General features: G+C 44.4%; 1 protein-coding gene across 1 annotated transcript in view; it reads left to right on the top strand.

Annotated features, from left to right (window-relative positions):
* Positions 1 to 1,791: 1,791 nt before the first annotated feature.
* Positions 1,792 to 24,392, top strand: part of DNAH1 (dynein axonemal heavy chain 1) — a 74,736-nt gene continuing 52,135 nt past the window's right edge. The window contains exons 1-7 of the mRNA XM_061129198.1: positions 1,792 to 2,127; positions 2,928 to 3,000; positions 5,212 to 5,386; positions 5,839 to 5,995; positions 6,944 to 7,076; positions 9,334 to 9,495; positions 10,069 to 10,321. Of these exons, the coding sequence (XP_060985181.1) occupies positions 1,792 to 2,127; positions 2,928 to 3,000; positions 5,212 to 5,386; positions 5,839 to 5,995; positions 6,944 to 7,076; positions 9,334 to 9,495; positions 10,069 to 10,321 (1,289 nt within the window). The remainder of the gene's footprint in view (positions 2,128 to 2,927; positions 3,001 to 5,211; positions 5,387 to 5,838; positions 5,996 to 6,943; positions 7,077 to 9,333; positions 9,496 to 10,068; positions 10,322 to 24,392) is intronic.

The raw sequence follows: 24,392 nt of genomic DNA, 5'->3' as shown, positions 1-24,392 counted from the left end.
GCAGCACATCCACCCGTCACTGACTCCTTTTGCCCCCAGCAACACTGCAGCTTCCTGGATGCTTCTGCACCTGTTAGGTCTGTCAGTCTTGTAACACACCAGGGTACAGCCGCACGCATTCAAGCCTATCTGAGAACCAGGGAGACCAGGGAATGGAATGCCTTTGTGTGGGGCTTTGACCTAGCCTCTCGAAGCCACGCTCTTTCTGTTTGGTGATTTTGTTCAAAGATGAAGCAGATACCTGTGGATTTGCAGCCATGATGGGGCCGAGCCCCAGTGGGTCCTTTGTCTTCAGGATGCTCTAGGAAGGGCTGGTGACAGTCAGACAGGTGGGCCAGATTCAGTGTCATTTTCAGCACCTGCCCCAGGGGACGGCTGGCCACCAGGGAGTAGATTCAGGGAGCAGAGTTCTGGTGGGACGTGCTTGACTAGTGGAAAGCTGATTGGCCTTTGGCCTCGCAGTGTGGGGCTTGCTGCCAGAGCACCATCTGCGCTTCCTGTGCCTTCAAGTGGTCTTGCCAACTCACCACCGCCTTCTTAGAAATGGACTCCAGCAGCTGCAGGATGCTTTGACATTGCTGGATATCTTTGCCCCAGACAGTCTGGCTGCCCATCCCGCCCTTCGGGTCAGGCCAGGCAAGATTCCCCTGCCATGAACTAATAGAGGCCTGCACCGGCCAGTCCCACCAGGCTAAAATGGAGATAATGGAGCATGCAGCTGAAGGAGAGGCCTGTCCCACAGCTCCTGCATGCAGTGGGTGGGAAATGGGACAGGGCAGTGGGAGGGGGCCTTATTTGGACCAGACCTCTGTTTCTTTTTGTTGAGATGCCCTCCTTTAAATTGACATTTCTATTGAGATAACTGTAGACTGACTGCCTTTTTAAAAAAATTTTTTTTTATTGAGTATAGTCTGTTTACAATGTTGTCCCAGTCTCTGCTGTACAGTGAAGTGACCCAGTCATATACATGTAGCCATTTTAAAAAGTATTCTTTTCCATTATGGTTTATCCTAAGGGATTGGATCCGCTAGAGAAGGGATAGGCTACCCACTCCAGTATTCTTGGGGTTCACTTGTGGCTCAGCTGGTAAAGAATCTGCCTGCAATGTGGGAGACCTGGGTTCAATCCTTGGGTTGGGAAGATCCCGTGGAGAAGGGAAAGGCTACCCACTCCAGTATTCTGGCCTGGAGAATTCCATATAGTCATGGGGTCGCAAAGAGTCAGACACGACTGAGCAACTTTCACTTCACTTTTTCAGGAGGTTGGATCTAGTTCCCTATGCTATACAGTAGGACCTTATTGTCCATTTATCCTGTAGGCAGTAGTTTGCATCTGCCAACCCCAGACTCCCAGTCCATCCTTCTCCCTCCACCGCTACCCCACACCCTGGCAACCACAAGTCCGATCTTTATGTTTGTGAGTCTGTTTCTGTTTCATAGCTAGGTTCATTTGTGCCATATTTTAGGTTCCACATATAAGTGATATCATTTGATATTTGTCTTTCTCTGTTTGACTTATATCACTTAGTATGATAATCTCTAGGTCTATCCCTGTTTCTATAAATGGCATTTTTTTTTCTTTTTTTTTTTTGCAGCTGAGTAATATTCAGATTAGGAGAGTACTCCCCCTCTGTTCTCCATGCCTGGGGGCTGGGGCATGTTGTGGGGTGGCGGACTAGCCATCCCTGTACTCTGACAGCCCTGGGACCTGAGCTGAGGCTGACCAGGGCCCAGTGGATGTCAGTGTCTTGTCCTAGGAGCTCTGGCTGGTACATCACCCTGAGAAAGCAGCATGGAGCAGCCTAACAGAGAAGGCCACAGCCCAGGAAGGGCCTCTCAGGGCCAAGAGTGCAGATGGACCTCTGCGGGCCCGGAATGTAATCTGAAAGACCTGGAGCGTGACCTGGGGAGGATTCTTCAGGGACCAGATTCTGGGTCGCAGAAACTTCCTCTGAGCCCTGACCTTAAGACCCCACCTTTACCTCTGCCCGTGACCCCACCCATGCCCTCAGACTTGGGGCAGCCCCGGAAGTTGCCCCTGACAGGCACTGACAAGAAGTACCCCCTGATGAAGCAGCGTGGGTTCTACTCTGACATCCTCAGCCCCGGAAGCTTGGATAAACTTGGGGTGAGTGTGGCAGCTGTGCCCTATGGAGCCTGAGCCTTCCTTGTGGATGCCATTTGCCCTTTCTTTCTTTCATCCATCCGTCCATGCGCCTATCAGTCTATCCGTTTTCTACCCACCCACCCATCAGCCCATCCATCCCTGGTGACAGGACGCCAGGATTGTCATCCATATGCCCAGTGTCATGGGGCAGTGAATTGGTGGGGAAATACTTCCCCAGCTCTGGCTGGGGAGGGGCTCCTGGGACAAGGTTGTGTACCGCTGAGATCTACAAGATAGGTATGAATTTGCTGGGTAGGATGGGGTCTGGAGGGTGCTCCAGGCCGGGGGAACAGAAGGTACACAGATCAGAGATCCCTGACAGGCCATGGCCCATGTAGAGGAGTAGAGAGACGGAGTGCGGGGGAGGACGGAGAAGGGAAGGGATATAACTAGGAGAGAGTGAGAAGGGCCCCATGGGTCCCGTACAGCCTTAGGATGCTTTTAGGCAGAGGACCTCTGTTTTGTGGCCCAGCCCCTGGACACATGCCAGGAGTGTTCTCAGAGTGAGGAGGGGGCCTGTGCGTGACCAGAATGGGATTGGGCCCGGGTGTCCCAGGTATCCGTAGCTTGTCACCCAGTTTGGCCTCTGAATGAGGAATTGTGCAAATTCCTCTCCGTTGATTCTTTCCCATCCCTGTCCCTGTCCCCCTGGAGTGCAGCCTAGTGGGCTCAGGGAAGACACTTGGCCTTGGGGGTCCTTCCAGATCCTGCCTGTCCTCAGGATGTTTACGCTCCCTCAAGGCTGTGGGGTTTGGTTTCAGGAAGTGTGCCATGGCCCCTGCACAAACCTGGACCTCCTGGAGCAGGCCGACCTTGACAAGTTCACCCCAGAAGGTCAGTGCCCAGCGGGGCCGGGTGGGTGGGTGCCTTCAAAAGCAGGGCCTCTGGCCTGAGGGAGATTGTCTCCTCTTGGCTGAGGGTCTCAATTTCCTCCACTGTTAAAATGGGGATAATAAGATACAAGGTGCTTTGCCAGGGCCCCGCTCGTGGTGAGTGCTCAGTAAAGTGCAGTTGCTTAGTCGTTACTCTCGGCAAAGCTCTGTGTGGTAAGGATGCCCAGAGGCACTGGGGCTGCCGAGGTCTGGGGCCTCATTTCCCTCAGCCTGGACGGGGACAGTGGGACATTGACAGGTATATTTCTTGCCTTCCCTGGAACATGGGCTTGGAGGAGTTGAGGACTGTGTCTGAGCTGTTATCCAGCTCAGGCCACAGCACTGGAAACAAGGCTTGGAGCAGGAAGGTGCCGGGGAGGTCACTGCTGGGGAGGGGAAGAAGGAAGTTCCTCTCAGGCTCCATGATGAGTCTTGTAAGGTCTGGGACAGGCCTGCAGGGTGCGGGGCAGCCCCCGGTGGCAGAAGGGAGCAGAGGGTGGCTCCAAGAGAGGCAGTGAGCAGGGAGGTGCCCTGAAAGGCAATGAGGAATTGGGTGGGGACCCTCCTGACTGGCCAGCAGGCAGGACACCCCCTTCGATCAGGCCCAGGTCCTCTCTGATCCCGGCTGTCTGCCCTTCCTATCTACCCCCAGGAGAGGCCTGGCTGTGTGCTGGCACTGTTCAGACTCGCCTTCTTGGGACCCACAGGCCTCTCGGGGGAGTCTGTGACTCCCCAGCAGTGGCAGAGGAAACATCACATGTATGTGCCTCTGTGCAGTGATCTGAGGATGCAGCCTACTGTGGTCAGCAGTTTTACAAGTATCTGTGGTCCAGAAAAATGGTTACAGACCACAGATCAAGGGCTGTGGGGGACTGGGAATAGTGCTCCCACCATCCATGGTGGGGGCAGGGATGGGGGAAGGGGTGGTCAGCAGTTTTGTGTCCTCACCCACATGAGGAAGAGCAGCCCAGAAGGGTCACAGAATGGTGGCAGTCAGGGTTCTTGGCAGAAGGCTATGTGGAGGCCTGGGAAGATGGCTAGGGCACTGGACCTGCAGGGGCAGGGTCAGGGGCATGGGCTGGCTTTGCTGTCCTCACCCTGGCTCCCCTTTGGCTCCTGAGATGCAGGGCCAGGCCCAGAAGCTCAGGATTTTGGGGGTGGGGTATGTTACGGACCCACAGGCTCAAGAGCAGATGATTAGGGATCTGAAAACTGCCTCCAGTCCAGGGCTTTTTGATAGCGCTGTGTTCCCTCAGCACCTCACAGCTCTGATAAAAGAGCCGCCTTCACTGCAGGCGGGATGGCCCCTGCTCAGCCTCTGGAAGCTTCTGTAGAGCCTGTAGAGTGGGTACACCCAAGGTGGACCCTCCTGCAATGTGGCTACATCTTGACCCCAGAAATGTGAGGCCCAGGGAGGGGGTTACTAGGACCTCCCAGGGGAGTGGTTGGGGGCCATCACTGAGCAGTCCAAAGGGCCCCCCTCCACCCGGCCCTGGGAAAGGTGGCTCGTTCCCCAAAGCTTTTTCTCACACCCCCCTCCCCACCTCTCTGGCTTGCCTGAGATTCTCCTTCCCACTTAAAATCTTGAGTCCTGGAAAACTGAAATGTCACCCTACCAGTGGGTCTCTCTCCCCAGTGCCCCACCCTCAGAACTGGAACGGAAGCCTGTCTGAGGAGGGATGGCCCTTTGGTGACTTGGGGATCCCGTGGGGGCTGGGTGGTGGTGCTACCCTCTCCTACAGTGTCCAGGATGCCTTAAGTCTGGAAGCGGTCCCAGTGAGTGCATGGCATTCAGACCCCAGATGCTTGGCAGGGCCTGTAGGGGTGGGGATGGCAGGAACCCACCCAGACATGCAGGGAGCTACCACTTCACCTTCCTGTCCATCTATAATCCTGGCGGGTAGTTTGGTTCAGCACCAGGGTCATGGGCAGCATGGAGGAGAATGGTCGAGCAGGCTGGCTCTGGGCAGGGAGAGCACGACCCAAAACAGGCCTGCTGGAGCCCCTTGTCCCCCAGGCTCAGGATCCCCCAGGGCTCCCAATGCACATCTGGCCTCTCCCTGCCTCAGGTCCGCTCTGAACTCCCCCTGCCCCAAAGCCACATGCCTGCTCCCTGCCCAGCATGGAGCTGGGGGTGTCGGGCCCCAGCCTGAGTCCCCGCCCCTGCCCGCAGTCAGAACCTTTGAGGTTTCTGAGGACTTCGAGGAGCGCCTGGAGCACGAGCGCATCGGGTCCACCACCAAGCTGCTCACCCAGACTGACTTCCCGCTGCAGGCCTACGAGCCCAAAGTGCAGGTGCCCTACATGGTGCTGCCGGGCCAGTGCCCCCGCAAGATTGAGATTGAGAGGTATGGCTGGGTTGGCAGTGGGAGGTGGTATCTGCCCACTGCAAGGGGAGACGGATGGTAGGCAGCTAGGTGACCATCCTCACGGCAGAGATTACCAAGATGGGTCTGTGTTGCAAGCGTTCCAACACAGCAGCTCTTCTAGCCCTTTGGTTTCTTAATGGAAACACGTTGCTTTCCTTGCTGTGAAATCAGCAAGGGTGGCTGTGAAATCAGCAAGGGTGGCTCTTAAGTCAATGTGGTGGAACTGCAGGCAGGATGCAAGGGTATTTGGGGCCCTGGAGAGTGGCTCCAGCCACCACACCACTTCCTGATGGATTCCAGAGAACATAGGACCCGAGGGGTCCCTGAACCACACCTTTAACTGCCTCAGCTCCACGGGCCCTTGCTGACACCCAAGGGGGCGACTCACCTGAGCTGAGCTGTTATGAGATCCCTTCATGTCCCTCGGGCAGGAGGAAGCAGCTCTACCTGAGCCTGGACATTGAGCAGTTGCTGGCCAACGAGGGCATCGACTCTGACAAGCTCATGCCCAGGCACCCAGACCCGCACAACCCCCAGACGATTGAGCAGGGTCACGACCCGCTCTTCCCCATCTATCTCCCACTGAAGGTGAGTCTAGTGTCCATGGAGAGCTGGTGGTCAGGAGATGGGGGTGCAGGACCCGAGCAGAGGGGTCAGATTCAAAAGGGGGATCCCCTAGCCATGACAAGCACTTGCGTGTCAAACAGGACATCTGCATAGTCAGAGCGCTGCCCCTACTGCTCTGCAGGAGGAGTTCAACATCCTAGGCTGGGGCATGGTGGAGTGGGGGGCTCCCAGCACCCCTGAGATGCTGATTTTCTGCTGCTTCTCTGGGAGATTGGGAAGCCTGTGTGCGTGAGTTCTGTCCCCACCCCCTCCTCGGCACCGAGAAGCGGCTGGGAGGACTGTGGAGTAGTGTTCAGTTCCCTTTGACCACTGCGTCTGGGGTCACTGGGCTGGAGAAAGCTGGAGTAGAGGAGGGCACTGGAGTAGTGGAGGCAACCGTTGCAGCCTCTTTGGAGTTCTGTGTGGAAATGGAGTCCAGGAAGGAGAAAGAGAGAGCATAGCCTACTCTGGTTTTCACCCACCTCCCTGCCCTTCTCTCCATGGCCCTGACTGTCTCTTGCCTGGCAGTGCGTCTGGGGAGACAGAGTGGAATCTCGATGCACATTACCCTCCTGACAACCTGAATTTCTATCATTTCCGAGTCAGGGTGGGCACTCAGGAAAATCCAAGGACCGCCTCTTCCACTGATCCTGAGCTGGGTGGTCCTGGCCAGTGGGAGAGAGGGCCTGCTGTGAGTCCCCAGCCACCCCTCTGCCTGACCTCAGGGTAACTTGCTTGGACAGGGTTTCATGGAGCCAGACCCCACAGAACCCGGTGAGCAGCAGAGGAGGCACTCGGGCCCCTGGCCCCCAGACCTCAGCATCTGCATCCGGGGAGGAGGCTGCCCGGGCACCTCTAGCCTCGCATGCTCAACCCACAGGGGCCATCAGGGCGAGCTGCCTCTGCCCAGCACCTGCTGTCTTCTCGCAGGTGTTTGACAATGAGGAGTTTGACTGCCGGACTCCGATCGAGTGGATCAACATGGGCTTGGAGCCAGGGTCTCAGAACAGGAAGCCTGTCCCTGGCAAAGCCCTCCTGCCCACCGATGACTTCCTGGGGCACGGTGAGCAGGGCCAGCGGGGACAGGGAGGACAAGATCTTGGTCTGCACCATCCTATCCCAGCAGCAACCCAACCAAGGACTCCTCGGCTGTCCTGGGCCTCAACCATGGGAGGCGGTGGCCCCACATTTTGGGGCCTCCCTCCCAGCTGGGATACAGGCCAGCGGGCTGGCCACACAGGAGGAAAGGCAGGGGACCAGGGATGACATGGATTGGTGGGCTGGGGAGGGGACAGCTGGGTGGTGTCTTAAAAAGAAGTCTTTGATTTATTGGTAATGAAAAATATGCACGCTCATTAGACATGTTCAAGTGTGTATAAGGGGCACAATTCAAGCCCCTCCACTCTATCACCCAGAAACTCCTCTGCCCCACCTGTATCTGTGGCCTCTTGGCTTTCTCCTCTGCCTGGACAGCACACACACTATGACACACTCACGTACTTGATTTCAGACACACACATTCACAGCCCACTGTCACACTCACCCACCATCCCTCACACACACGTACACAGTCATACGCACATTTTTGCCACACAGACACATATGCCAACAGTCACCCATTCACAACCGCTCTCACACCCACACGCACATCCCCACAGTCGTGTTGCACTCTTTTGCCAGACCTTAAACGTGTCTGTGTCTGTCCTTCCTTTGGTCTGCTGCTGTCTGGAACAGAGCGAGGCTGACTGTCCATGGTTCCCGGCCTGGCCTGCGTGACTAGCCTCCACGTAGGCATCCTAGGAAGGTCCCGGTCTTGAGATTGAAGGTGGCTGTCCCCTTGTGCAGGGCGGGGGCATCTCTGCTCTAGCCCAGTGTGTGGATGTGCCGCTGTTGAGTGGGGAGTGAGCCCAGTGGGCCGGCGCTCAGGCGGGAGATAGGACTCTAGAGCCACGCTGGTTCTCAGACTGCTAAACCTCCAGGGGGCCCACAGCAAGTCCATTGTGCAAGCTGTAAGTTTGTGTTTCAATTTAAAAACGCATTAATGCTGGAATCAATTTCTCTGAACTAGACAAGAAACCCAGAATGATCCCTTTACTTTGGACTTAATTACAAAAATAATTTAACTCAACTGTTCCCAGATCTCCAATTCTTGGTGATAAAAGCAGAAAGTTTGGGGCTGCATTAACCTTAAATGTACCAGGTAGTGGCTTCCCCAAGGCGCTCCTGCCTGTTCCACTTCACACGGTCCGGGCCCTCAGCGGCAGCTCTAACGGGAGGAGGGACAGGTCGGGAGCCTCTCTGCCAGGGACCTCTGCTTTCTGCTCGGGGCTTCTCGTGACATCTTTCCCTCTTAAGCTGAGCCAAGAACAGGTCAGCATTTTCAGGAAGGAAACTAATTAGGACGAGAAGGGAAAAGTCAAGCAGAACCAAAGCTGGTGAGGTTTATCACACAGCAATTCCTGTTCTCATCTGCCTGGCATCGGTCAGCGGGAGCATTTCCTCGGAATTCCAGCCCAGAGAGGATACATACACAGTATGACTTCAGGCTCTGTGAGATACGCAGAGAGTGCCGGGGGCAAAGGTGCTATTTTAGGCAGAGATGCTTTTCCAAGGAAAAGCCACTTGAGCAGGGAATGAGCCAGCATCAAGGTGATGTGGGCGAAGACTGTTCCAGACAGAGAGCACAGTCAACGCTGAGGCCCTGAGGCAGGAGCAAGCTCTAGAGTCAGGAATAGCCAGACTTCCCGTATGGCTAGAGAGGGATGACGGAGGGAGGCAGTGGCAGGAGCTGAGCGAGAGGAGTCAAAATTTTCAGCCAAGGGTGTGGGCACATCCTGACCAAACAGGCCCTGAGGCCTACTCTGAAGCCATTGCAGGGGAGCAGTCTTCTTCTACCCTGCCCTGCTCTGATGGAGGGGCTGGGGGCTCAGCTCCCACATGCAGCCTCAGGACTTCCCTCGGCCTTGAAAGGGTCCAGTTGGGATGTGGTGAGCTTTACACCTAGATCCTCAACCGGATCTGTTGGCTTCAGGCTTTCCTGCCTCCTGGTCCCAGCCCTGCTGGCCTGTTTCTCGCTGCCCTGATGGAGCCATGCAGAGACCAGAGCAGAGAGGCCTGGTCCTTCTGGCTCCTCCTGCCCAGCTCAGCTGGGAGGAGGCAGGCCCCCCACTGTGCTGCAGCCAGAGAAGGGGAGTCAGTGTGGTGGGAGAGGGGCCAGATCAGTTGACCACCGAGAACTCTCCTAGCACCCACTGCCTGCATGCAGCAGCCTCTCTCCACCCTATCGCCGGGGGCACTGATGGACTCCCCTCCTGTTTCAGAGGACCCCAAGAGTCAGAAGCTGCAGTACAAATGGTGCAATGTCGGGGTCCTGGACTACGACAAGGAGAAGAAGCTGTACCTAGTACACAAGACGGCGGAGGATGGCTTAGTGCGTGATGAGATGGGGAAGCCTATCCTGAATGGAGGGGTCACGCCTGAAGGTACGAGGTCTCTGCCCCTGTCTCAGCAGACCCCCAGCTCAGGCCCAGCCTGGCCTGTGACTGAGGCTAGCCCCTGCCCAGGGCATAACCAGATGAGGCCTGAACTCCCCCTTGTTCCCTTGTCCTGTGGCTGTCTGTCCCCCAACCAGTGAGAATCCGAGGACCCACACTCAGAGAGCCCAGGGAGGGCAGCTGGTCAGTTTGATATGTCACCTCTGAGCCGCTGACAGTGGTGTTTTCAGTGTCCTGTTGAGAAGGGGCCCGAGGCCCGTCACTGAGTGATGTCCGCCCTGGATGTGGCATCCGGGAATGGGTGTTTGAATAGCCCACCCCTGTGAAACCCCTTGGCTGTGCCCAGCTTTTCACAGTTAACAAAGCACTTTCACATCCAACCATGACAACCTGTGGTGTGGGCAGTGCAGGGAGCGTTGTCACACCCCTTTCACAGACAGGATGGGGTCACTTGCTCAGGGCCGCCGTGCATCGGTGGCAGAGCCAGGCTGGAATCTAGTGCTCCTGCCTGAGGGCCCCACTGGCTATTCCTTTGTCCCTCCACCCCACCCCCCCACCCAGGAAGGCCACCCCTCCTGATCTGTCAGTACTGGGTGCCAAGGATCCAGCTCCTCTTCTGTGCTGAGGACCCACGTGTGTTCACACAACGTGTGGTCGAGGCCAACGCCCTGCGCAAGAACACAGAGGCACTGCTGCTATACAACCTGTACGTGGACTGCATGCCCTCCGAGGGCCAGCGGCTTGTCAGTGAGCAGAGCCTGAACAAGATCAAGCAGTGGGCCATGAGCACGCCTCGGATGCGCAAAGGGCCCTCGTGAGTCCTCCCCACCCAGACCCTTCCCCACACCCCAGCAGCGCCTCCTCCAGGGAGCTGTCCAGTAGGGAGCTAGGGCTGCCCTGTATGTGAGAGGGGTACTCTCCCCATGCTCCTCTGTCTGGGGCTGTCTTGCCCACTGTACTATGGACTTCTTGGACCCTGAACCATGCCTTGTTCAGCTCCAGGTCTCTCATTATCAGTATGGACTCATGGATTCTTAATTCTATTCCAAGGGTTATAATCTGTTACTACCATTTTTAATTTTCGTGCTCAAATTGTCTCAGACTTGGCCAGTGGGAGCCTCTTCAGGCCGCTTCCTCTGTCCTCTTGTTAATGTTTCTGTTATTCTTTGAGCATGTCTTTACTTTCTGGCAGGCTTCCCTGGTGGCTCAGAGGTTAAAGCGTCTGCCTGCAATGCAGGAGACCAGGGTTCGATCCCTGGGTTGGGAAGATCCCCTGGAGAAGGAAATGGCAACCCATTCCAGTATTCTTGCCTGGAGAATCCCATGGATGGAGGAGCCTGGTAGGCTACAGTCCATGGGGTCCCAAAGAGTCGGACACGATTGAGTGACTTCACTTCACTTCACTTCACTTTCTGGCACAGCAAGAAGTCATCCCAAGGTCATCTTGCACTTTTGCAGACCCAGCCCTGAAATCAACTATTTCTCCAAGGGGCCCTGGTTCCTCTTGGTGGGGAATTGCATTTAGAAGACAAGATTTTGGCATTAAGATGTGCTCATTGCTCCTGGGAAATCAATGCTTTGAGGCCCTAGGAGATAGACCTAAGCTATACATATTATTTATTTTACCTTAATCATGTTATAGTGTTATATTACATTATGTTACATATAGCCTTCACACATATGTCTAATTATTACATATCTATTTATTGATCTGTAAAAAATCATGAATTCATACTGATACCTTCACATTTACTTCGAACCACAGGCCTCATTCTTACTTGTACTTGTTTTTTCACTTCTTTTTCTAAAAGAAATTTGGCTTTTATTCTTCACAGTGTATTTACTTATTTTCTCAGACCTAGGATACACAGAAAGTAATTTCAGTTGCTAATCCATCCTCTTTGGAGGATAAGCTCTCATAAGTAATCTTTGATATTTGTTTAGTTTTCTTTTTCCTTTTCAACCTGGGGGCATACGGTGCAAATACTAGGTTCAGAAGTTACTTGGTTTAGTTCTCCCCATCCTCCTGAGTGTGATTCATTCATTTGATGAACTATAGCTTGGTCCATTTATTTTATAAATATAAATAAATACATATATGTGTATATATAGAATGTAAGCATAATATAAGTATATGTATATTATATTATAGAATATATATAATTCATATATTACATTATATGTAATATGTATGTAGTGAGTGTATAGAAAATATACATACATATGCATATATTTCTTTTTATATATAATATATATACACATATATAAAATATAGTCAGTAGTATATATTACTCAAAGAGATATACTCAGAGATTTGTTACTCTTCACCCTCATTCATTCTATCCACATCTCCCATCTTTTCTACTGTATTCTCACCCATAGGTTACCAATGTCACTAGTTTCCAGTTTATCCTTTCTGTATTTCTTTTTTGCACAAATGATATTCTCATATATATATTTCTTATCCCCCCTGTTACGTGAGTAGCACACTATAGATACTCATTTTTATTTTGCCTTTTTCACTTATAATGCATTCTGGGAATAAGTCCTTTTCGGTTCATTGATTCTTCCTCCATTCTCTTTTTACAGCTGCATAGTCATCTGTTGTGTGGATATACCATGTATCATGGTTTATTCAACCATTTGCTAATACATAGGCATTTAGGTACTTTTTGGCATTTTGCAATGACAAACAGTGCTACAAATGAATAATCTTGTGCACTTGTATCTTGATACTGACGGAGTATAACTTTAATATTCCCCCACACTCCAAGAATACCGGAGTGGGTTGCCATTCCCTTCTCTACGGGGTCTTCCTGACCCAGGGATTGAACCTGGGTCTCCTGCATAGTGGAGTTGCTAGGTAAAAAGATAAGTACTTACTGATCACCAACTTTTCCTCCATAAGGATTTTGTATGCCCACCAGCAATGTGTGAGAGTACCTGTTTCCCCACACCCTTGTTAAGAGTGAGCTGTTTATTATACTATTAAATTTTTTTGCCAGTCTGGAAGGTAAGTCTATAAGTATTACAAGTAAGGCTGAATGTCTTTTGAATCTTTTCATATGATTAAGGGCAATTTTTATATCTTTTTGTGACTTGTCCACATTTTTTGCTCATTTTTTTTTCTTTTAGGTTTTGGGGTTTTTTCCCTCTAATATTAAGAGTTCTTTATATATTAGGGATATTGGTTCTTTAGCTCTGTGATACATGTTGTAAATATTTTCTCCTGATTTGTCAGCTGTATATTAACTTCGCTTATGGTAATTTTTGGGCTTCCTGGTGGCTCAGATGGAAAAGAATCTGCCTGCAATGCAGGAGACCTGGATTTGATCCCTGGGTTGAGAAGACCCCCTGGAAGAAGGCATGGCAACCCACTCCAGCGTTCTTGCCTGGAGACTCCCCATGGACAGAGAAGCCTGGTAGGCTACAGTCCATGGGGTCACAGAGTCAGACACAACTGAGTGACTAAGCACAGCATAATACATGGTAGTTTTTGCAGTATAACTTAAAAATATGTAAATAATTTTATTAACCATTTCTTCTATTACATCTGGATTTTGAATCATAGTTACAAAGTCTTTCCCTATATTGAGGTTTTCTTCTAGAACTTGTATGGTTTCATGCTTTTGCCTTTTATATCCTTGATTCATCCTTATGAATGGTGTGTGGTATGGATCCAATTTTATCCTTTTCCAAATGACTAGTGTTTGTTAAACATTTTTTAATACTTATCAGCATTTGTTGAAACCTCTATCTTTGACCTGGTGATTTGAGAGGCCACCTTTATCATACACTAATTTCCATATGTACTTTGGTCTATTTCTGAAATTTCTGTTCTATTCCATTGTTCTGTGTCTATTTATACACTTGCACTACAGTTTTAATTATAGATATTTTACAGTATGTTTTAATGTCTTGTCAGGCCATTCCCCCTTTGTATTAATAGCTTTTCCCTTTCAGTGTTTTTCTGGCAATTCTTGCATGTTTATTTGTTTGTTTTAATTATTTTTAAAAATAGTGGGAAAATATACATCATATAAAATTCACCATTTTAACCATTTCTAAGTGTACATCTCAGTGGCATTAAGTACATGCACATTATTATCCTGTCATCACTACCATCCATCCACAGAATGTTCATGGTCTCACAGTGAAACTCTGCACCCATTAAACTGTAAGACCCCATTCTCCTCTCACCCAGCCCCTGGCAATCACCACTCTACTTTCTGTCTCTATGAATTTGACTACCTAAGTGCTTCATATGAGTAGAATCATGCATTACTTGTCCTTTTGTGACTCCTTCTTTCATTTAACATAATGTCTTCTAATATCATCCATGTTGTAGCACACACCAGAATTCCCTTCCTTTTTAAGGCTGAATGATATTCCATTGTACATATATACCACATATTGTTTGTCTATTCATCTGTTGATGGACACTTGGCTGCTCCTGTATTTTGGCTCTTAGGAATAATTCTTCTGTGAACATGGGTATACAAAGATATCTTCATGTCCCTGCTCTCTATTCTTTGGAGAAGTAGTGGAGTTCCACTTCTTTTCCGAAAGCGGAATTACTAGATCATATGGTAATTCTGTTTGTTGCTGTTTAGTTTTTATCTCATTATCATAAATTCAACTCTGTAATTCAGCTACACTTGGAAGGGATAAGGAAAACATAAAACCGAAAAACTGCAGTGAGAGCACAGAGATTATAGGCTATTATGAGCAGGTGGGAGAAGGAATGGTCCGTGGTTAAGATAAAATACAAGTCAAATTTATTAGAGTTATCCGCACTCAGCAATGGCAAGCTTCTCGGCAGTCTTGCCAAACCTGGTGCTTGCCAAACCCAAAGCACTCCATGGTTTTCACAGTACTGATGCCCTCCTTCACCTTGCAAAAAACCACGTGCTTGCAACCCAACCACCCAAGCTTGATAGTGTACATGAAAAATGGAACTGTTTATGTGGGTCCAGAATTTGCCATGTCCAAGATGCTAGGACCCACTGCTTCAGGGTGATACTTGTTATCAAATTTCTTCTTGTAGTTGACGTGCTGCCAGTGCCTCTATAGGATGTGAAGTCACCAACCAGGTACATAAATCCTGGGATAATGCTGTGACAGTAGGGACCTTGATAACCAAATCCTTCCTCCTCAGTGCTCAGAATGCTGAAGTTTTCTGCTGTCTTTAGAATTTTGTCTGCATATAGCTCAAAGGAGGCATGGCCCAAGGGCTCACACTGACAGTGAATGTTGAAGAACACTGTGGGGTTGGCTATGGTGGGGTGGTACAGGTTGGCTCCAGGTGACATCGGTGGTGTTGGCAAAGCCCTATTTTTAATTTTTTTGAGAAACCACCATTCTGTGTTCCATAGCAATTGCACCATTTTACATTCCCACAGCAGGGCGCAGGCGATTCAGATTTCTCCATATCCTCACTGACACTTGTTATTTTCTGGGTTTTTTTCTTTATAGTAGCCATCCTAAAGGGTGATTTTTATTTGCATTTTGCTAATGCTTAGTGATGTTGAACATCTTTTCACGTGCCTATTGGCTGTTTGTGTAGTCTTATTTGGAGAAATGTGTATTCAAATTCTTTGCTTATATTTTTGGTTCTTTATGTACTCTAGATATTAATCCCTTATCAGATATGTGATTTGAAGATATTTTCTCCCATTCCATGGGTTGCCTTTTTATTCTGTTGATAGTGTCTTTTGTGTAACCAGGACACAGAGGTTTTCATTTTGGTGAAGTCCAATTTGTCCATTTTTCCTTATTGTTATGCTTTTGGCATCATGTATAAGAAAATCATCACCAAATCCAATGTCTTGAACCTTTCTTCCATGTGTCCTTTTAAGAATTTTACAGTGTTAGCTTTTATGTTCAGATTTTTTATCCATTTTGAGTTAAATTTTGTATATGGTCTTAGGTAAGGGTCCAGCTTCATTCTTTTGCATGTGAATATCCAGTTTTCCTAGCACAATGTATTAAAAAGGCTATCTTCCCCACTGAATGATGTTGGCACCCTTGTTGAAAATCACTTGGTTATATATGTGAGGGTTTGTTTCCGGACTGTCTTTTCTATTCCACTGGTCTGTCAGACTGTCTTTATACCAGTACCACATATTTTGATTACTGTAGGTTTGTAATTATTTCTGAAATTGAAAAATGTGTCTTCCTACTTTGTTCTTTTTCAAGTTTGTTTTGGTTATTTGGCCGTTCCTTGAGACTCCACATGAAATTTAGGATGGATTTTTATGTTTTTGCAAAAAAAGTTGTTGAGTTTTTGATAGGGAATTATCATGCTTATTTCTCCATGTGAGCTTTAGTATCAACTTTTCTAGGTCTGTTTTGGAAATGCTTGGTATTTTTATTGGGATTGCATTATATTTTTAAATTGCCTTAGGTATAGCGGATGTCTTTGGGATCTTAAATTGACCTATCCAAGAACAAGGCATGTTTGTCCATTTATTCAAGTCTACCTTTGTGTCTTTCAAGAGTGCTTTGAAGTTTTACTCATGTGGGTTTTGCACATTACTTATTAAGTATTGAATTGGCCAAAAAAAGTTGGTTTGCATTTTCCATACAGTGTTATGGAAAAACCCAGATGAATTTTTTTGTTAATGCAATATTTTATCTTCTTTGTTGTTGTTATGAATGGGCTTTCTCTACTGTTAACGTCTATTGATTGATATGTTTGTACTAATTTACATTCTGTTACCTTCCTGAAATCATTTACTGTTTGAGTTTATCATTGGTTCTTTAGGGCTTTCTAAGTGCACACTATCTAGAAATAGGGATAGTTTTACTTATTATTTTCCAATTCTTATTCTTCTGATTGGGCTTCCCCAGTGGCTCAGTGGTAAAGAATCCACCCGCAATGCAGGAGCCTCAGGAGACGCGGGTTTGATCCCTGTGTTGGGCACATCCCCTGGAGGAGGGCATGGCAACCCACTCCAGTATTCTTGCCTGGAGAATCCCATGGACAGAGGAGCCTGGCATGTTACAGTCCATAGGGTCTCAAAGAGTTGGACACAACTGAAGCGACTTAGCACGCGTGCAGTCTTCTAATTACCTTCTCTTGTCTAATTGCAGTCTCTAATTCCTCCAGTACAATATTGGATAGTAGTGGAGACAGTAGGCATCATTACCTTGTTCCTAATATTAGTGGAAATACCTCTAGTGTTTCTCCATTAAGAAAAATGCTAACTTTTGGGTTTTGTTTATTTAATAATGTACCTGTTGATTTCTGTTTTCTTAAATTTTTGTCATATATTTCTAAATACATTTAAATGTATTAAAAATGTCATACATTTTAAAATACCAATGGAGATAATCATGTTTGTCTCCTTAGATCTATTCCTATGGTGAATTATATTAATTGATTATATTGAGTTGGACACGACTGAGCAACTGAACTAAACTGAATATTGAAACAACCTTGCAATCCTTTAATAAATCTCACTTAGCCATGGTGTATCATTTCTTAACGTGGTATTGGGTTTTGTTGGTTAATAAGCTATTTAGAATTTTGTCATTGATATGTGATGTTGGTCTGTAATTTTTTTTGTACTGTCTTTAACAGGTTTGAAGCAAAGTTATACTTACTTCATATAAAGAATTTTGACATTGTCCTTCAGTACTCTGGAACAATTTATATTGCACTGGGGCTATGTGGTCATCCTTTCATAAACCATTTGGACGTGGTACTTTTTTAGTTTTTCTATAACTTAATTTTTCTACAGAAATTGGTCTGTTTAAGCTTTCTTTTTCCGATGGAGTCAATTTTGTTATATTTTATTTCTCTGGAAAATTATCATGTTGTCTAGATTTTAATATATATTTGCATAGAAATTTGCAATATGCTTTAAAATCTTTTTCATTTTAACATTGTCTTCCTTAATCACCTCTTATTTTGTAGAATTATGTTCTCTTTTTTACTTTATTAAGTTACTTGTGATTTGTTTGGATTGTTAATTTAAAAACATAGGATTTATGATTATTAATTTGATTGTTTATTACATCTTTATCATTCTACTTTTGTTTTTATTATTTCCTTCCTTTTGGCTTATGTTTTGCTATATTCATAGTTTGTGTGCATGTGTGTATTTGTCCTGGGCGTTTAATTCACTTATTTACATTCTTGTTGATAAATGGGTTTAAGGCTATGAATTTCCTTCTGATAACTTTAAAAATGCAGTAGTCCACAGATTCTGATATGTAGTACTTCATTTTTTTTATTACAAAAATTTGATTTTTATTTTCTATTTCATTAATATGAAATAAGTTTAATATGAGGTTTTAACTTTCCATGTGGAAAGTACTAGCTAAAATGTTAGTAATTTTTAGTTTGTTGTATTGAGATCAGAGAGTGTTATTTATAATATTTCTACTATATAGAACTTGCTGGTATTTTCTGTATGACAGTATGTAATCAGTGTTTTTGAATGTTCCATTTGCACTTGAGAAGACGTGTATTCCTATTATTAAGGTACAAAAGTTTTATATATACATGTACTCCATAAAAATCTACCTTATTCTTTATATTATTTACATCTTCTGCATCTTCACTTACTCTTGTCCAGTGAGAGAAGTGTGTTATATTATCATTATAAATTGATATTTTTAGCATTAAAAAGTATCCTTGATCAGGTCTAATGCTTTTTGACCTGAATTTTACTTTGCTTGATATCAGAATTGTAACTTGGTGGGTTTTTTTTTTTTTTTGCTGCTGTTTCCATTATATATATATATATATATATATATATATATATATATATAAAATCTTTACCCCTCCCTCTATTTTCAGTCCTCCTGAATTAGTTTGTTTCAGGTAGGTCTCTTGTTATCACCGTATAGTTGGGTCTTACTTTGTGAGTCAAACTAAAAATCTTTTTTCTTGTGAAAAGTGAGTTAAGCCCATTCACTTCTATTGATATGGCTGATACGTTTGATCTCATTTCTGTCATGTTGTTTCACATTAAAATTATTATGAGTGTTATAATACGATACTGTTTCTTTCTCCTCATAATGTGTTTTGTTTTTTTTTTTTTTGTTGTTCTTTTACTTAAAATTTTTCTTTTGGTATTTAGGACAGTTTGTATCTTTATTTTACTGGTTTTTTTTTGTGCTTATCCTTTTACAGTGCTCATAATTTCCTGCTTCCTTGTTTAACCTTCTGCTTTCCAGTTTATTGGTTTTTAATGTGTCTGCTAACCTCCTATTTCCTATGCAACAGTACTTGATCTTATTTTACTTGTCTCATCCCTTTTTCCTCCCGTTTTAAGTTGCCTTTTTCTAGTTAGTATGCTAAGATAATGTTCTTCCACTGTCATCTCTCTGTGTTAATCTTCAGTCTACTATTTTAAGTATATGAATCCTTTTCCTGAAGTTTCCCCTGTCGTCTTGCAGGAGAGGCGATACCCTCTCCCTTCCTATAGCCTTCTAGGTTCTTGGCTGGGTGTCAGTGACAGAAAACAGATAAACAAGAGGGAAGCATGTTTTAAGTTTTATGTGACATGGGAGCATTCATATGGAAATAAAGACAAAGAGGTTAAACCTGAATGTTTTTATACTAGGCTTGATGAAGGACGGAAAGTCGCGGGAAATGTGATAGGACAAAAGAATATGAACTGAGTCGCCTGGGGGACCTTAACAAGGTCTGCACACTCAGGTTCCTCTTGGCCTCCTCCATCCTGGGGCTAAGGATGTCTCTTTCCTCCGGGTAAGGGGAGCTATCTCTCACTTGAGGGTCTTATGACCTGCTTCAGGGGAAGGTCAGAGAATCCTCCCTGCACCTGCTGTTTTTGTGATCCTTCAGCTTAGAACATCCTGTACAAGGTACCACATTTTTGGGTGGTGTGTCCTGAACCCCATCAGTCTCTTGACTGGTTGAAGCTCCTAGAAGATTCCTTATAAAGGGCTCAAAGGTATCGTGTTCTTAGAGTTCTTGCATGTTTATAACTTGAATGACAGCTTGACTGGATATAAAATTCTTGGTTCATATACTTTTGTTCCTTGCTTTAAAAAATGCTATTCTCTTATCTTGCTTTGTATGTTGCTTTTGAGACAACTGATGTCAAAATCCCCTTCACTTGTAAGTTTTTTTATTTTTTTTTTCCTTGGAGGCCTTGGAGATTTTTTTCATCTTTAGTCATTTTGCTAGGGTACATCTTAGAGTTGATCATTCCAGATGTTTTTTCGCAGGTACACAATCGGCCTTTTAAATGTTTAAATTCAGATATTCTTCTATTTCTGGAAAATTTTCTTGAATTGTTGTTTTAAATATTAGTTCTGTTCCACTGTTTTCTTTTCATCAGAGACTCCATCCTATCTTTGTCTCTGTCATGCTGCTTCTTATTTACCTGTTGTTTTTTTAAATTTCTTTTTAATTTTTTTAATTGAAAGATAATTGCTTTACAGAATTTTGTTTTCTGTCAAACCTCAACATGAATCAGCCATAGGTTTACATATATCCCCTCCCTTTTGAACCTCCCTCCCGTCTGCCTCCCCATCCCACCCCTCTAGGGTGATACAGAGCTCCAGTTTGAGTTCCCTGAGACATAGAACAAATTTCCATTGACTATCTATTTTACATATGGTAATGTAAGTTTCGTGTTACTCTTTCCATACGTCTCACCCTCTCCTCCCTTCTCCCATGTCCATAAGTCTATTCTCTATGTCTGTTTCTTCATTGCTGCCCTGTAAATAAATTCTTCAGTACGACTTTCCCAGATTCCGTATGTATGCATTAGAATACGATATTTATCTTTCTTTTTCTGACTCCCTTCATTCTGTATAATAGTTTCTAGGTTCATCCACCTCATCAGAACTGACTCAAATGTCGATGGACAGATGAAGCAACTGGGTTGCTTACATGTTCTAGCTATTGTAATTAGTGCTGCAATGAACAATGGGGTACATGTGTCTCTTTCAATTTTGGTTTCCTCAGGGAATATGCCTAGGAATGGGATTTCTGGGTCATATGGTAGTTTTATTCATCGATTTTTAAGGAATCTCCATAGTATCTTCCATAGTGGCTGTATCAATTTACATTTCCACCAACAGTTCAAGAGCATTCCCCTTTATCCACACCCTCTCCAGCATTTATTGTTTGTAGACTTTTTGATGATGGCCTTTCTGACTGGTGTGAGGTGATATCTCATTGTGGTTTTGATTTGCATTTCTCTAATAATGAGCAATGTTGAGCATTTTTTCATGTGTTTGTTAGCCATCTGTATGTCTTCTTTGGAGAAATATCTGTTTAGGTCTTTTTCCCACTTTTTGATTGGGTTGTTTGTTTTTCTGGCATTGAGTTGTATGAGCTGCTTGTTGTTTCATTTGCTTTTATTTTCTCCCATTCTGAGGGTTGTCTTTTCATCTTGCTTATTGTTTCCTTTGCTGTGCAAAAGCTTTTTAAGTTTAATCAGGTCTCTTGTTTACCTTTGTTTTTATTTCCATTACTCTAGGATGTGGGTCATGCTTTGATTTATGTCATCAAGTGTTCTACCTATGTTTTTCTCTAATAGTTTTATAATTTCTGATCTTACATGTAGGTCTTTAATCCATTTTGAGTTTATCTTTGTGTATGGTGTTAGGAAGAGTTCTAATTTCATTCTTTTACATGTAACTGTCCAGTTTTCCCAGCATCATTTTTGAAGAGTCTGTCTTTGCCCAATTGTATATTCTTGCCTCCTTTGTCAAAATTAAGGTACCCATAGGTGCATAAGTTTATTTCTGGGCTTTCTATCTTGTTCCATTGGTCTATATTTCTGTTTTTGTGCCAGTACCATCTTGTCTTGATGACTGTAGCTTTGTAGTATAATCTGAAGTCAGGAAGGTTGATTCCTTCAGCTGCATTCTTCTTTGTCAAGATTGCTTTGGCTGTTCAGGGTCTTTTGTATTTCTATATGAACTGTGAAATATTTTGTTTTAGTTCTGTGAAAAATGCCGTTGGTAATTTCATAGGGATCACATTGAATCTATAGATTGCATTTGGTAGTAGAGTCATTTTCACAATATTTATTCTTCCTACCCAGGAACATGGACTATCTCTCCATCTGTTTATGTTGTCTTTGATGTCTTTCATCAGTGTCTTGTAATTTTCTGTGTACAGTTCTTTTGTCTCCTTAGGTAAGTTTATTCCTAGATATTTATTTGTTTTTGTTGCAATGGTGAATGGGATTGATTCCTTAATTTCTCTTTCTGGTTTTTCATTGTTAGTATATAGAAATGCAAGGGATTTCTATGTATTATTGATTTTGTATCCTGCAGCTTTGCTAAATTCACTTATTAGCTCTAGTAATTTTCTGATACTATCTTTAGGGTTTTCTATGTACAGTATCATGTCATCTACAGTGAGAACTTTACTTCTTCTTCTCTGATCTGGATTCCTTTTTATTTCTTTTTCTTCTCTGATTGCTGTAGCTAGAACTTCCAGAACTATGTTGAATAATAGTGGTAGAAGTAGACACCCTTGTCTTGTTCCTGATCTTAGGGGGAATGCTTTCAATTTTTCACCATTGAGAATAATGTTTGCTATAGACTTATCTTATATGGCCTTTACTATGTTGAGGTAGGTTCCTTGTATGCCCATTTTTTGAAGAGTTTTAATCATAAATGGGTGCTGAATTTTGCCAAAGGCTTTTTCTGCATCTATTGAGATTATTATATGGTTTTTATGTTTCTATTTGTTAATATGGTGTATCACATTGATTGACTTGCATATATTGAAGAATCCTTGCATACCTGGAATAAACCCAACTTGATCATGGTATATGAGCTTCTTGATGTGTTGCTGAATTGTTTGCTAAAATTTTGTTCAGGATTTTTGCATCTATGTTCATCAGTGATATTGGCCTGTAGTTTTCTTTTTTTGTGTTGTCTTTATCTGGTTTTGGTATCAGGGTGATGGTGGCCTCATAGAATGAGCTTGGAAGTGTTCCTTCCTCTGCAATTTTTTGAAAGAGTTTTAGAAGGATAGGCATTAGCTCTTCTCTACACGTTTGATAGAATTCTCCTGTGAAGCCATCTGGTCCTGGGTTTTGTTTTTTGGGAGATTTTTGATCACAGCTTCAATTTCAATGCTTGTAATTGGGTTGTTCATAATTTCTATTTTTTTCCTGGTTCAGTCTTGCAAGATTGAACTTTTATAAGAATCTATCCATTTCTTCCAGGTTATCCATTTTATTGCCATATAGTTGTTCATAATAGTCTCTTATAATCCTTTGTATTTCTGCATTTTCATTTGTAGTAACCTCTCCTTTTTCATTTCTAATTTTGTTGATTTGATTCTTCTCCCTTTTTTTCTTGATGAGCCTAGCTAAAGGTTTGTCAGTTTTGTTTATCTTCTCAAAGAACCAGCTTTTAGTTTTATTAATCTTTTCTATTGTTTCTTCCATTTATTTCTGCTCAGATCTTTATGATTTCTTTCCTTCTGTTAATTTTGGAGGTTTTTTGTTCTTCTTTTTCCAGTTGTTTTAGGTGTAAAATTAGGTTGTCTATTCGAGTTTTTCTTGTTTCTTGAGGTAGGATTGTATTGCTATAAACTTCCCTCTTAGAACTGCTTTTGCAGCATCCTATACGTTTTGAGTTGTCATGTTTTCATTGTCATTTGTTTCTAGAAATTTTTTAATTTCTCTTTTGATTTCTTCAGTAACCTGTTGGTTATTTAGAAATGTGTTGTTTAATCTCCATGTGTTTGTGTTTCTTATAGTTTTTTTTTTTTCTCATAATTGATATCTAGTCTCATAGCGTTGTGGTCAGAGATGTGTGATACGATTTCAGTCTTCTTAAGTTTACTGAGATTTGATTTGTGACCCAAGATGTCTATCCTGGAGAATGTTCCATGTGCACTTGAGAAGAAGGTGTATTCTTCTTCTGCATTTGAATGGAATGTCCTGAAGATATCAATGAGATCCATCTCATCTGATATATCATTTAAGACTTGTGTTTCCTTATTAATTTTCTGTTTTGATGATCTGTCCTTTGGTGTGAGTGGGGTGTTAAAGTCTTCTACTATTATTGTGTTACTGTCAGTTTCTCCTTTTATGTCTGTTAACGTTTGTCTTATGTATCGAGGTGCTCCTATGTTGGGTGCATAGATATTTACAATTGTTATATCTTCCTCTTGGATTGATCCGTTGATCATTATGTAATGTCCTTCCCTATTGCTTGTAATATTCTTTATTTTAAGGCCTACTTTGTCTGATATGAGGATTGCTACTCTAGCTTTCTTTTGCTTGCCATGTGCATGGAATATATTTTTCTATCCTCTCACTTTCAGTCTATATGTGTCTTTAGGTCTGAAGTGGGTTTCTTGCAGCATATATATGGGTCTTGTTTTTGTATCCATTCATCCAGTCTGTGTCTTTTGGTTGGAGCATTTCATCCATTTACATTTAAAGTAATTATTGACATATATGCTCCTATTGCCATTTTCTTAATTGTTTGGTGTTGATTTTGTAGATCTTTTTTCTTCTCTTGAGGTTCTTGCGTATATAAGTCCCTTTAATATTTGTTGTAAAGCTGGTTTGGTGGTACTGAATTCTCTTAACTTTTGCTTGTCTGAAAAGCTTTTGATTTCTCCATCAATTTTGAATGAGTTCCTTGCCGGTTACAGTAATCTTAGTTCTGGATTTTTCCCTTTCAGTACTTTAAATATATCCTGCCATTCCCTTCTGGCCTGCAGAGTTTCTGCTGAAAGATCAGCTGTTAAGCGTATGGGGTTTCCCTTGTATGTTACTTGTTGCTTCTCCCTTGCTGCTTTTAATATTCTTTCTTTGTGTTTAGTCTTTGTTAGTTTGATTAATATATGTCTTGGCATGTGTCTCCTTGGGTTTCTCCTGTATGGGACTCTTTGTGCCTCTTGGATTTGATGAACTATT

The sequence above is a fragment of the Dama dama genome, chromosome 24 (genome assembly GCF_033118175.1).
Source record: "Dama dama isolate Ldn47 chromosome 24, ASM3311817v1, whole genome shotgun sequence".
Taxonomy (NCBI): domain Eukaryota; kingdom Metazoa; phylum Chordata; class Mammalia; order Artiodactyla; family Cervidae; genus Dama; species Dama dama.
This window is presented reverse-complemented; position numbering and strand designations above follow the sequence as displayed.